This window comes from Oncorhynchus gorbuscha, linkage group LG08 (assembly GCF_021184085.1).
Source record: "Oncorhynchus gorbuscha isolate QuinsamMale2020 ecotype Even-year linkage group LG08, OgorEven_v1.0, whole genome shotgun sequence".
Classification (NCBI taxonomy): Eukaryota; Metazoa; Chordata; class Actinopteri; order Salmoniformes; family Salmonidae; genus Oncorhynchus; species Oncorhynchus gorbuscha.
The window spans coordinates 23,492,972-23,507,262 of NC_060180.1; the positions used below are offsets into that span (position 1 = coordinate 23,492,972).

At 41.9% G+C, this 14,291-nt stretch overlaps 1 protein-coding gene across 1 annotated transcript; it reads right to left on the minus strand.

The window, feature by feature from the left end:
- Positions 1-392: 392 nt before the first annotated feature.
- Positions 393-13,485, minus strand: LOC124041371 (potassium voltage-gated channel subfamily G member 3-like). The gene is made up of 2 exons (XM_046358885.1): positions 12,538-13,485; positions 393-4,798 (listed from the first exon to the last, which is right to left on the minus strand). The coding sequence occupies exons 1-2, from the start codon at positions 13,188-13,190 to the stop codon at positions 4,153-4,155; spliced, it is 1,299 nt and encodes a 432-aa protein (XP_046214841.1). The 5' UTR covers positions 13,191-13,485; the 3' UTR covers positions 393-4,152.
- Between the last annotated feature and the right edge of the window lie 806 nt (positions 13,486-14,291).

Here is a 14,291-nt window from a genome sequence, read left to right on the forward strand (position 1 = left end):
ACCGCTAGCCTGCTCTCCTTCACCACTAGTAGTTACCAGATGCGGTCTACTAGGTGGTTGCTGCTTAAATTCCCCAGGGCTTTTACGAAGTTAGGCAAGACTGTCTTCTCCTATGTGCACCAGAGGCATGGAACAGGAAACAATCTATTGCTTCACCTAGATTTATTAGTGCTCCTCAATGCAAGACTGTGTGTTTCTGTAGACGGGATTGTGTTGTTGTTGTGCTGATTGTATCGTACACATTATGTTTTGTTGTTGTAACGTTGTATTGATTGCTGCTGTCTTCTTGGCCAGGTATCCCTTAGTTCTCAATGGACGTTTCCTGGTTAAATAAATGCATGTGTACAGTCACGTAAGCCCTAAATGTACTCAGACAGACATGCAGATTAGACTTAGATTTTCTTTATTTAAATACAACAAATCTATCTGTAAACAACATAAGCTCTATACAAAATAGCTGGTTCCATAAAAAATAAGGGGGAAAAACTATGGCTCGCAGAAACACAACCATTTCTTCAAGAGATATATACACGGTTGCACTTGTACATTCTATTGAAGCAGCAATAAGCTAGAGATGCCCACATAAGGTGTTTGGGTGTAACAAAGTACAGTATCCAGAAGTAGCAGGTCCTCTATTTATGTGAGTATAAGTCATATGTTAAGTCTTGTAGAAAATGTACAAACTTTTCAAATAATAATTAGGTATTTTTCTCTTGAATTATTTCCATTGTAACACATGTGGGCCCACTTTTGCCCCAACTACATCCACCGTGAGCATAGAAATCTGTCCTAAAGGGTTTAAGAGCCGTGCAAATATTCTGCACTTATTCTGAAAAACTGATTTTAGAAATACAACATTTGTTCCAAACAACATCCAATTGCCTTATTCCTGATCCTCAACACAACAGTAACTTTTCCAGAACAGTTCATTTTCAGTTTCAGTCCTGAAGACAGAGATACTCACATAATATTGTCCTGGTCCAAATATCAAGATTGCACTGAGTGGGGCATGGACTATTTGAGTATTTAATTGAGAAGAGCGCTGTCACAAGTGACAGGGTGTCAGTCAGACAGACATTAAATAGGTCACACAATGATTTCATTACCAGTGAACAATGTTTAATCTTCTCAAATGAGTTTTTATTGCCTGATTTATAATCCCCTTTTTGTGTGTCAATTGATTTATTCATAATGTCATTTATGATGACCTTTCTGACTTTTCATTATACCTATGTGCAGTTTGGATTGGCAAAACACAAGTGAAATCCACTCTCTTGTTTACCCATGTTATTAAAATGGAGCTCTCCAAGAGAAGAACCACTCACAAAACGCTCACCTTTGTGTGTGTGTGTGTGTGTGTGTGTGTGTGTGTGTGTGTGTGTGTGTGTGTGTGTGTGTGTGTGTGTGTGTGTGTGTGTGTGTGTGTGTGTGTGTGTGTGTGTGTGTGTGTGTGTGTGTGTGTGTGTGTGTGTGTGTGTGTGTGTGTGTGTGTGTGTGTGTGTGTGTGTGTGTGTCTGAGAGAGAGGGAAAGAAGAAAAAAGAGCCAGGCAGACAGAAAGATAGACGAAGAAGAAGAGGGACAGAATATGGTTAGAGAATCTCCAGCCTGTGGTCCCATCAATGGTGTTAAGAGTCTCAGTTACCCCTGTAGCAGTTAGAATCCCTGATGAATGTGGTGGAAATTTTGCACTAAATTGGAGTAGAATCCAGGGAGAACTGATTGATGTGGATTTATGTCAAGGAAAAGTAGGCTGGTCAGATATACAAGTCCTAAATGCTGTGGAGCAATGTGACTTTCTATGAGTTTATAAACCAGAGCAGAGATAATATACCATGTTTGTCGTGTGAAGGATGACAAGAGTAAGTGATAGGAAATTATTTCTGTTGGTAAGGAGGCTCTTACAGAGATAGGCGACATGTTGCTGCCAGCTCCCTTCTTGTTCAAAACTCATTGTTTGCTCACATTCTCAAAGTGAATACTCAAGTTGTTTACTCTCTGTGATATTGCACCTGTTGGTTTGAGTTCATCGTCGGCATTGAGATATTATGGCCGTTGGAATTGCAAATTCCCCCTGTTGGGAGTTGTTGAAGTTTTAATGAAATTGGTTTTCCTCCAGGGAAGTTGTAGTGAGAATAGGAAGGAATGCTTAGATGACAGGCTCTTGCAATACAATTCTTCCAATACCTCTGAACAACACCACCCTGCATACTAATATAAATGCAAATCTAACATTTTCAAAGTCGATTAAGTCTAGTCAATTTTTCTCTTCTTCCAAGACCCTGATGCCCAAAGTTCTGAAATAACAGTTTTAATCAATCATATCCTATCAACATTCCACACAGTTAAAGCATTGTGACTACTGGGTTTGGAAAACAGCCAAGTGAAAGCGGGGGTAGATCAGAGAGAGCAGATGGGGCTGTCTGCAGCTAGTGGAAACTATAACACTGAGGACAAAGCAAAGGAACTAAATCTGTGTCAAAAGAACCAGCGTCACTAGTACAATTAGACTGTGAGTCCCCGCAGTAAATATCTATCACATCAAATAGAGCACGCTGACAATAACACTCATATACATTAATCGTTACCTTGATGAACTTTAATTTTCTGCTCCTACTGTAAAAAGTGCTTCTGGAAGATATAAAACTGCTTTGGTTGAAAATAGAATTCAGATAAAATGAGGTCAAGAACAGATTGTTTTTTTTTCAGAGAGCAAACCCTTTACAATATTACATTTACAGATTCTGTTAGCGAACACGAAAACCCAGTCCTAGAGCAAACACATCTATGCACAATCTGGGAAAAACAGAGATGGTGCTTGTTAGTGATAACAGGTAGTGTAGCCTGAAGCCGGCTGATATGAAGAGAACACACGATGACCCCTTTCCCAATTCCCCACGAAAGAAAGTAGTGAAGGCATGATAAAAGCTTTTCAGAGACACCCAAATTCACTCGGGCAGGAAAGGAGGCCGAATGCGTCACACAAGCCACCCAAACATGGCGTCGACAGAGTGTCGAGGAGAAGCGGGTGGGCCAGACAACAACATTGAGAGGAGTGCCTACCAAGGCTGTGGTGGTTGTGCCGAGTGCCTATGTTCTGACAGGAAGAGGCTACCAAGGTTTTGACACCAGCCACAAATGGTTCCACTCCTCTAGTCAGAAGACCCGCAGCGCTCTCCTTACTGCACTGTGTGATGTCAGCCGAACCACCAGTTTCTCCATGACACACTCTCGCTCTGTGGCTCCGTGTTCCACATTAAAGACCTGCCTACACAGCTGAGCTGACAGACCCATACGGTACTGTACTCTTTCTTGTTCAACCCCTCCCACCCCCTTTCTTGGTTTCTGCGAAAAATACCTTTCAAAACCACATTGCATTGGTTTGGCTTTCAGGTGGAATGGTTAATAGGTTTAGAATGGGACCTTGTTTGAGTTGTAAATGGGCTCATTCAAATTCACAAAGTGTTGTGTTTTTATATTTGTCAGGTTTGCCTACGCAAAATAAAAGGGGAAGCGTGAGCGTTGAAGTGAAAGATTAAAGGGAACAGTGTTCACTGTACTCATACGCTTTGGTTCTTGGTAATGCATTGTTGTTCACTGACTGGCCACAGGAACACTAGAAATAAATGATCGATGAAAGAGAAGAGAAATGTTACCTTCCATCCTCACACTGTGACATTGCCAGAAGTGTGGGATTGAAAATTGCATTAAAACTCAAATCTCTTTTGTGGCATGTCGCCATGTGAGAAGAAGGTTGTACTGTGAGACTGGCTAAATTCTGTATAATCCACAGTAATATGAAGGCCTCTGTCTGGTCTGACACAATCCAGCTGCCCTCCAACGATGACATCCTGTCAGGGACATCTGCCCCGAACACCACTGTCACCATGGCAGCCGTGGAAACAGTCCTTGTCCCCATCGGGTTCCGTTACTTCCTATTTGGAATTGACTATTGAAGAAGGCTGTGCTATATGCAAACCTCAAAACACATAACCCCTCATACTAATGGTCCAAGACGAGGGATAAATCAACAAAATGCGTTAAATAAAGTGTGAGACCAATGACAGAGGTCATGTTTCCGATCGATGCACACTTCCAGGGTGGATGGAGGTCTCTGAAGAGTTATCAGGGGGAGTAGCGACATCAGGGATCCCTCAATCGAGAAACTCTGCGGACAGGCTTCGCGTGCAGCGGGCAGAGCGGAACTTGAGCTCATGGTAGCACTGCACAAAGCTGTGGTAGATGAAGGTGATGGGCAGTGCCAGGAGCACGATGCCGCTCACCACGCACAGGCCACCCAGCACTCGCCCAGGCACAGTGATGGGGTACATGTCTCCATAGCCCACAGTGGTCATGGAGATAATAACCCACCAGCAGGCGGCTGGAATGCTGGCGTAGTCCTCATTCGGCGACTCCAGGTCCAGGCCATGCTCCAGCAGCTGGGCTAGAGCACTGAAGATGGCCATAGGCACGCAGATAAACAGCAGCAGCATCACCATTTCCCGGTAGCAGCGACTCAGCGTTAGCCCCAGAGTCTGCAGGCCCAGGAAGTGTCGGGCAAGCTTGATCACCCAGAAGATGCGCATCATGCGCAGAACACGCAGGGTGACGCCCGCCCGCTGAAGCTGGGAGTTCTCCCCTGTCAGCATCGTCATGGAGATGGAGATGTAGTAGGGTGTAATGGCCAGTAGGTCGATGATGTTGAGGGGCCGTTTGACAAACTCGCACTTGTCCCGCGACACGATGAAGCGCACAATGCACTCAGCGGTGAACCAGCCGATACACACAGCCTCGATGATCCTGTGGGAGGGAGAACCAGGCAGAGTTACCGGGAGCATGAGAGCTGGAAATTCCACTATAGGTCTACACACTACTGTATATCTACAAGCAATGGACTGCAGACATTACATTCTTGCAAAAAAAAGTTGTTACGTAGAATCCATTTTGGTTTCTGGTAGAACCTCTTCACTGAAGGGTTCTTAAATGGTTTCTTGAGGGTTAGGGCCTCTTCGTTGGGTGAAAGTGTTTTGAAACAGAAAAAGGGTTAGCCTACAGCAGTGTTTCCCAACTCCTGTCCTTGGATACCCCCAACAGCACACATTTGTGTTGTAGCCCCAGACAAACTCACCTGATTCAACTCATCGAGGGCTTGATGATTAGTTGACAAGTTGAATCAGGTGTGCTTGTCTGGGGCTTTAACAAAAATGTGTGCTTGTGCTGATACTCGAAGACTGGAGTTGGGAAACACTGGTCCACAGGGAAAGCCTTTATTAACCCTTTTTTCTGGTTGAATCAACATTGTTTCCATGTCATTTCAACCAAAAACAAATCATGTGATGACGTTGAATCAACGTGGAAAACTGATTGGAGTTGCAAAAAGTAATTAACAAAAGGGCATTTCGTAATTTTTTCACCCAACTTTTAACCTAAGTCCAATGACATGGTGCCATTTTCTTTGTTGATTTCACAATGGTTGACAACTCAACCAAATGTAAATCAAAACTAGACTTTGAATTGACGTCTGTGCCCAGTGGGATACGACTTATAGACGCTCTTACATTTTGATGCAATAAATTGATTCTTGGTATTCTAACATTTTCACATCGTAATCCTGGTCATGTTGACATCGTAATCCTGGTCATGTTGACATCGTAATCCTGGTCATGTTGACATCGTAATCCTGGTCATGTTGACATCGTAATCCTGTTGTAATTGACCAACCTGAACACCTGAATTTCTTTATGCCAGAACCTGCAGAAGATATTCTGCGTTTTTAAGTGAGGTTGTAATTTACGGTATTATATTTTTGCTGCCATACTTTACCTTATTAACTAAGCCACATAGTGAGAAACAACCCTCAGACTGACGTAATCACATGATAATTGACAATGTTCTCAAGTAAACTCATTTGACAACATATAACAGCAGCAAATGTCAAATCAAAGTAGCATGTACATTTTTGACTTTCATTTGATTCTGAGACCATTCCTGGGCCTGGACATTATAGACAAATGTATTGTAGCTCAGTGTGTACAGAATACTCCAGGCAAGAATATGGTAGAGGCATACTGATAAGGGATTTTAGAGGCTTCTTTTCCACCTTAATTATAGCATGGATTAAAGGCAAGTTAGACTTGTTTGAGACTGCCTTGCTTAAGTATTCATTCCCCTTGGTGTTTTTCCTATTTTGTTGCATTAACCTGTAATTTAAATGGATTTTTATTTGAATTTCATGTAATAGACATACACAAAATAGTCCAAATTGGTGAAGTGAAATGAAAAAAGATAACTTGTTTAAAAAGAAAAGTGGTGTGTGCATATGTATTCACCCCCTTTGCTATCAAGCCCCTAAATACGATCTGGTGCAACCAATTACCTTTATTTAACTAATTATGTGACTTCTAAAGTCCACCTGTGTGCAATCTAAGTGTCACATGATCTGTCACATGATCTCAGTATTTTTACACCTGTTCTGAAAGGCCCCAGAGTCTGCAACACCACCAAGCAAGTGGCACCATGAAGACCAAGGAACTCTCCAAACAGGTCAGGGACAAAGTTGTGGAGAAGTACAGATCAGAGTTGGGTTTTAAAAAAAGATCAGAAACTTTGAACATCCCACAGAGCACCATTAAATCCATTATTTAAAAAATGGAAAGAATATGGCACCAGAACAAACCTGCCAAGAGAGGGCCGCCCACCAAAACACACAGACCATACAAGGAGGGCCCAGGGAGGCAACAAGAGAGGCAACAAAGATATCAAAAAGATAACTCTGAAGGAACTGCAAAGCTCCAGGACGGAGATTGGAGTATCTATCCATAGGACCTCTTTAAGCCGTACACTCCACAGAGCTGGACTTTACGGAAGTGGCCAGAAAAAAGCCATTGCTTAAAGAAAAATAAGCAATCACGTTTGGTGTTCGCCAAAAGGCATGTGGGAGACTCCCCAAAAATATGGAAGAAGGTACTCTCAGATGAGACTAAAATTGAGCTTTTTGGCCATCAAGGAAAACACTATGTCTGGTGCAAACCCAACTCCTCTCATCATCCCGAGAATACCATCTCCACAGTGAAGCATGGTGGTGGCAGCATCAGCTGTGGGGATGTATTTTATTGGCAGGGACTGGGAAACTGGTCAGAATTCAAGGAATGATGAATGGCGCTAAATCCAGGGAAATTCTTGAGGGAAACTTGTTTCAGTCTTCCAGAGATTTGAGACTGGGATGGAGGTTCACCTTCCAGCAGGACAATGACCCTAAGCATACTGCTAAAACAAGACTTGAGTGGTTTAAGGGGAAACATTTACAGTGGGGCAAAAAAGTATTTAGTCAGCCACCAATTGTGCAAGTTCTCCCACTTAAAAAGATGAGAGAGGCCTGTATAATTTTCATCATAGGTACACTTCAACTATGACAGACAAAATTAGGGAAAAAAATCCAGAAAATCACATTGTAGGATTTCTAATGAATTTATTTGCAAGTTTTGGTGGAAGATAAGTATTTGGTCAATAACAAAAGTTTATCTCAATACTTATATACCCTTTGTTGGCTATGACAGATGTCAAACGTTTTCTGTAAGTCTTCACAAGGTTTTCACACACTGTTGCTGGCATTTTGGCCCATTGCTCCATGCAGATCTCCTCTAGAGCAGTGATATTTTGGGGCTGTTGCTGGGCAACACGGACTTTCAACTCCCTCCAAAGATTTTCTATGGGGTTGAGATCTGGAGACTGGCTAGGCCACTCCAGGACCTTGAAATGCTTCTTACGAAGCCACTCCTTCATTGCCCGTGCGGTGTGTTTGGTATCATTGTCATGCTGAAAGACCTAGCCACGTTTCATCTTCAATGCCCTTGCTGATGGAAGGAGGTTTTCACTCAAAATCTCACGATACATGGCCCCATTCATTATTTCCTTTACACGGATCAGTCGTCCTGGTCTCTTTGCAGAAAAACAGCCCCAAAGCATGATGTTTCCACCCCGATGCTTCACAGTAGGTATGGTGTTCTTTGGATGCAACTCAGCATTCTTTGTCCTCCAAACACGACGAGTTGAGTTTTTACCAAAAAGTTATATTTTGGTTTCATCTGACCATATGCCATTATCCCAATCTTCTTCTGGATCATCCAAATGCTCTCTAGCAAACTTCAGAAGGGCCTGGACATGTATTGGCTTAAGCAGGGGGACACATCTGGCACTGCAGGATTTGAGTCCCTGGCGGCGTAGTGTGTTACTGATGGTAGGCTTTGTTACTTTGGTCCCAGCTCTCTGCAGGTAATTCACTAGGTCCCCCCGTGTGGTTCTGTGATTTTTGCTCACCGTTCTTGTGATCATTTTGACCCCACGGGGTGAGATCTTGCGTGGGGCCCCAGATCGAGGGAGATTATCAGTGGTCTTGTATGTCTTCCATTTCCTAATAATTGCTCCCACAGTTGATTTCTTCAAACCAAGCTGCTTACCTATTGCAGAATCAGTCTTCCCAGCCTGGTGCAGGTCTACAATTTTGTTTCTGGTGTCCTTTGACAGCTCTTTGGTCTTGGCCATAGTGGAGTTTGGAGTGTTACTGTTTGAGGTTGTGGACAGGTGTCTTTTATACTGATATCAAGTTCAAACAAGTGCCATTAATACAGGCAACGAGTGGAGGACAGAGGAGCATCTTAAAGAAGAAGTTACAGGTCTGTGAGAGCCAGAAATCTTGCTATTTTGTAAGTGACCAAATACTTATTTTCCACCATAATTTGCAAATAAATTCATTAACAAATCCTACAATGTGTTTTTTTTTAAATGTCTCATTTTGTCTGTCATAGTTAAAGTGTACCTATGATGAAAATTACAGGCCTCTCTCATCTTTTTAAGTGTGAGAACTTGCACAATTGGTGGCTGACTAAATACTTTTTTTTACCCCACTGTAAATGTCTTGGAATGGCCTAGTCAAAGCCCAGACCTCAATCCAATTAAGAATCTGTGGTATGACTTACAGATTGCTGTACACCAGCAGAACCCATTCAACTTGAAGGAGCTGGAACAGTTTTGCCTTGAAGAATGGGCAAAAATCCCAGTGGCTAGATGTGCCAAGCTTATAGAAACATACCCCAACAGAATTGCAGCTGTAATTGCTGCAAAATGTGGCTTTACAAAGTATAGACTTTTTTTGGGGGGGGGGGTTGAATAGTTATGCACGCTCAAGTTCTGATTTCTTTTGTCTTATTTCTTGTCTGTTTCACAATAAAACATATTTTGTATCTTGAAAGTGGTAGACATGTTGTGTGAATCAAATGATACAACCCCCCCAAAAGTAATTTTAATTTAGTGCATCCTAAGTTGCTTGAGTAGAATGTGAGTACCCTTTACTGTATTACCTTGGGACAACTGGCAATTGTGACATCATGCTCACTGGCTTAGAACAATACCTACCTGCATTGCCTTCAACTACACACACACACACACACACACACACACACACACACACACACACACACACACACACACACACACACACACACACACACACACACACACACACACACACACACACACACACACACACACACACACACACACACACACATAGTGTTGAGTGCCTTTCAGGTACCAATACCTTGAGAGCGGTCCGCGTGGCAGTCATGGATACAAGACAGACACACAGGTTAAAGAGCAGAGTGACGGCAGACAAGAAAGGGATGACAAACAGCTCTGTAGACAAATGGACAGAAGTATTGGCTGACACAGTTATATGTATTGATACATGGCTAAATTGGATTGATTCATGTTCTGATCTCCTTCAAAACATCAAAAGTAAACATGAGTCTTTAAAAAAAGTAGACATGAAACTGAGTGTATTACACCAAGAAACAGCAATACATAATTATTTGTACCTGTCTCCTTGACAGTCTCCTATGATAAAAGGTAGGCGTACTCTACCTGAAATCAGCACATTGGACAGATACTGCAGGCTACCACTAAAAATCAGCACTGTAGACAGGTCCTGAATATTATAGTATACCATTAAAAATCAGCACTCTAGACAGGACCCGAGTATTAGAGTAGTCTACCACTAAAAATCACCACTGTAGACAGGACCTGAGTATTATAGTAGTCTACCACTAAAATCAGTGCCTTGAAGAGGTACTGTCAGATGCCACTATAATCATCAACTTGGACAGTTACCGATACATACGCTCTCATCCAAAAAGGGAGCCGAGACAGTCACAACTCATTTACATTTACTGCCTTAATCTAAATGTATCACTGTAAACATGTGTTGTCTGTAACAAGAGAGGCAACGCTCCAACTTGTTAAGTTCCTCAGCCTCTCTTGTGTTAAAGACTATGACGACTTAGTGCTGAAAGATTAAGATGCATGACAAAAACGACAATAGTGCAAGGGACAGTGGTGCTTCTGGCAATGAACATTTAGATTGAACACCTTTAAGTGTCCATATAGTATAATATGTCATATTGTAATGACAATTGGCCAACATACAAAATGGAGACTTTGGCACATGAAATGTGTTGTTCACTTGGTAGGATCAGACCAGAAGCTCCCTTGACATTTAACTTTAATAAACATTCAGCTCCTCCTCCTCAGCCCCCTTCCCCACAGGGATTCTTACAATCTGTTGCCAGGAGACCATGTGGTCGGGGACCAGGGCCGTTTCCAGCATTTTGGGGGCCCTAAGCGAGATTTGGTTGCCCCCCCCCCCACCTCATGGCCAAAACATTTTAGTAGCCCCCCTCTTGGTGGCGGAGATAAAATGTGCAGCTCTACACACTTTGCCATGGTATGGAGATAAAATGTAGCAGTTTTAATGCTCATTTCCTGCAGCAAGGTGAAATAATAATACATTTTTTTAAATAGTTCTATAATAAGACCTTGAGAAGATTTAGCAGTTTTAAAGCTAATTTCCTGCAATTCTACACAGTTTGCCATGACTTATTCCATGTTCATATGATATTCTATCTGAGTGAGAATAACTAACAAAATCAACGAGTACTCCCTGGTGGTTAGGGCCCCTGGCTACATCAGTAATTCGGCCACGATTACTACGAGGTTTAGATTGCTAGGTAAATTGGTCTAGCCAGCTATCTATAAAATATAAGCTGACATGGGCTAATTGAGTGACTGTCAGTGAATTACATAACAAGAGGACAGCTGCTGATGCACTACCAAATTTTGAAAAAGGCACCGGATTCTACTATCCTAACCAACAGTAAATTGAGACTGGCTTCTAAAAATAGTAATAATAATAGTATATAATATATACATACATTTTATTTCCTAACATTTGGTTGGGGCCGCCCTAGGTGCCATTTATGTTGCTTAGAAATGCCACTGTCGGGGACTACTAAATAGTAGACCCAGTGGTGTAGATGAGGGATAATCCACCGTTTGCAGGAAAATGCATTGAAAGTAGGCCTATAGAGAGTGCTACTTGTTTTCACCAAGACAGGCAATAACAGTTTACACACCTATTCATTGAAAGTAGGCCTATAGAGAGTGCTACTTGTTTTCACCAAGACAGGCAATAACAGTTTACACACCTATTTTTTTCCAGATTGATGTTGAAATTGGACATCTATCCATGTCCTGAGGACATTGCGAAATGCCTTCAAAACTAGCCATATAGGGGCAACAGTGTGTAATGGCATTGTGGATGGGTGTAAATCCCATGACTCTGGATCAGAAGGTTGCATGTTTGACCCCAACCATGGACACAGGTTTGAAATGTTTGGTGTTAACCCTATCCCAAACCTTAACCCTTAGTTTATCCATTTGGAATGAGTGCCTAAACGAAATGTTTTAACCCTATCCCAAACCTTAACCATTCAGAATGAATGCTAAACTTAAAGCTGGAATATTTATCTTTTTGGGAGATCAGATCTGTTCTATTTACGCTATTTCTATGCTTCCCATCCTTAAGTTTAATTTTTGCATCTTTTACTTTCGGTTTTGTACACCAGCTTCAAACAGCTGAAAATACAATATTTTTGGTAATGGAAAATATATTTTGCAGCGGTTTAGATGGTACAATGATTCTCTAAACTATAATTGCTTGTTTTGTCACAAACTGAAATTAGGCGAACTATTCAAATTATAGCAACCAGGAAATGGCGGAGCGATTTCTGAATAGTGCATCTTTAAGGTGTGATGTTTAATGTGCTGTAACTTATTTTAATGCTAAAACTTAATGTTTTAACTCCATTGCCAAACCTTAACCCGCACCTTAACCATTCAGAATGAGTGCCTTCACTTAACCCTTAACTTGGATCCATTCCAGCCATTACAATGAGCCCATCCTCCTATAGCTCATCCCACCAGCCTCCACTGTATTATATGCAGAATACAACAATATACATTCTAAATTAGTGCTGGTAGGCCTATGTCACAGCAGCTGAAATAAAACGTTGTGCAGTCTTGTGGTCCTTACAAGTTACAAGTCCATTGAGAAGTAGAGCATTGATCCTATGTAATGTATCAACATCGCAGGCAATCAAATAACGGAGAAATCTGGAAATATTTAATAAAAGATAGAACATAGATACCCGGATGGATGCTCTAAAGAGTCGGGATTGTACCGGTGTTCCTCCACGCTGTTGTTCTCAGCGGTTTTCCAATCTGGCAAAGTACTCACACAAAGCATCACCATGGACACTAAAACAAATATAACGGACACTGAGGCCAGGATTTGTGCTGCGACTGATGAAGTCGGCTCCTCAAAAGTACTTCTCATTCTCTCCAGCCACTTGGACCCCTCTCTCTCCGTGACCACGCGAGTCACCAAATTCTCGCCCTTCAACTCTTCCTCGAGTTTGACTTCCTCCTCGGAGAAATGAATGTACGAGTCGGACATCTTATTGTCCAGTCTCCGCTGGCAGCAAAACTCCAAGTGTGAGCTCTCCAGCCCCCAGTAAATCATTTCGTTATAGAATGATAGCTCGCACATCTGCGGGACGAACCGTAGCTTCCCGTACTTCACGTACAGCATGATGAAACAAAAAGCCTCGGAGTGCCTATCGAAGAAAAACTCATTCCGTTCCCGATCGTAGTCGTCACACACTTCCAGTACTTCTTTCTCCGATGCGCATTTGTGCAAACGGCTCACTCTGCTCAGAGGGAAATCCTTTATCACATCCTTAGGGAACGCATATTTTGTGCCACCCACATTAAGGATACAGATGCTCTTCCCAAACTTCATCTTCCAATTGTTGACAGGTGTTTGTAAAGTACTGAAAAAAGGCACCTTCTGCGATTTATACAGCGCCAAAAGGCACCCGTTCCTTATACAACCATCATGCTTTATCCCTCTCTAAGTCCAATATAGGAGTCAATACGTCGTCAAAGTGTTTGGCCGCTATTATTAGCTTTCTTTTGTTATTATCCTTCTGAGAGAGATCTGACCGACTGGAGTTATCGTGAAGACCATGCAACCGAGCGCACTCGCCGTTTGCACCTGACTCCTTGCGCACGTCATGGTGTTCTGAGCGCCTGTAACTCAAGTGTCCAAACCAACTAGTCCTCCGTGTGCAGATCCGAGTAGTGTTACACGGGTCTCTCGCACACACACACACACACACACACACACACACACACACACACACACACACACACACACACACACACACACACACACACACACACACACACACACACACACACACACACTTGTAGCTTGTACGGCTCCCTGGGCGTAACCCCCCCCCCCCCAAATTTATTTTTTATTTTTATTCAGACATTTGGAACACAAATAAATAATCATAACATTTAAAACTATATAAATAAAATAAATAAAAAAACAAGACTCATAAATATCAAAAATAAGTGACTAAGACAAATAGAAACAAATGTGTTGATTTGGCACTCAAGCATCAATACATTACCCAGCCCCCCAACACTGTCAACCAAGAGTCAAGACTAAACCAATTCACCTTGGTGGTATGCAGACTGGGTTTATATTATTCTTATCGATTTCGCACAAACCAGAAAAAAATGCAACAATATGTCTGTGAAACTATATAGTCAAAGTATTATACATTATTTTTTAATTTTATTTTTTAGTAGCATTTCGTATTGTGACTGATTTCACTAATTGCTACTGTAAAACATTGAACTGGAATCCCACAATACCAATACACGGACTGGATTATGGTATAATGTTCACTACATTACATCGGGATAGATTTCTCTAAACTTTTATAGTATTCAGTTTTATTGGTCAAACTATTATAAATATAGGCCTAATCACAGTAGGCCCTGGTGCCTTTATGTGCTGTGTGACAAATTACTTATCATGAAATTG

What these genes read in the sequence shown, in the direction of transcription:
- LOC124041371 (XM_046358885.1), bottom strand. Translation starts at nt 13,190, where the DNA reads ATGAAGTTTGGGAAGAGCATCTGTATCCTTAATGTGGGTGGCACAAAA. An exon ending in TCTTTAGAGCATCCATCCGG is followed by an intron (nt 4,799 to 12,537) that starts GTATCTATGTTC and finishes TCCCTCCCACAG; the next exon opens with GATCATCGAGGCTGTGTGTA.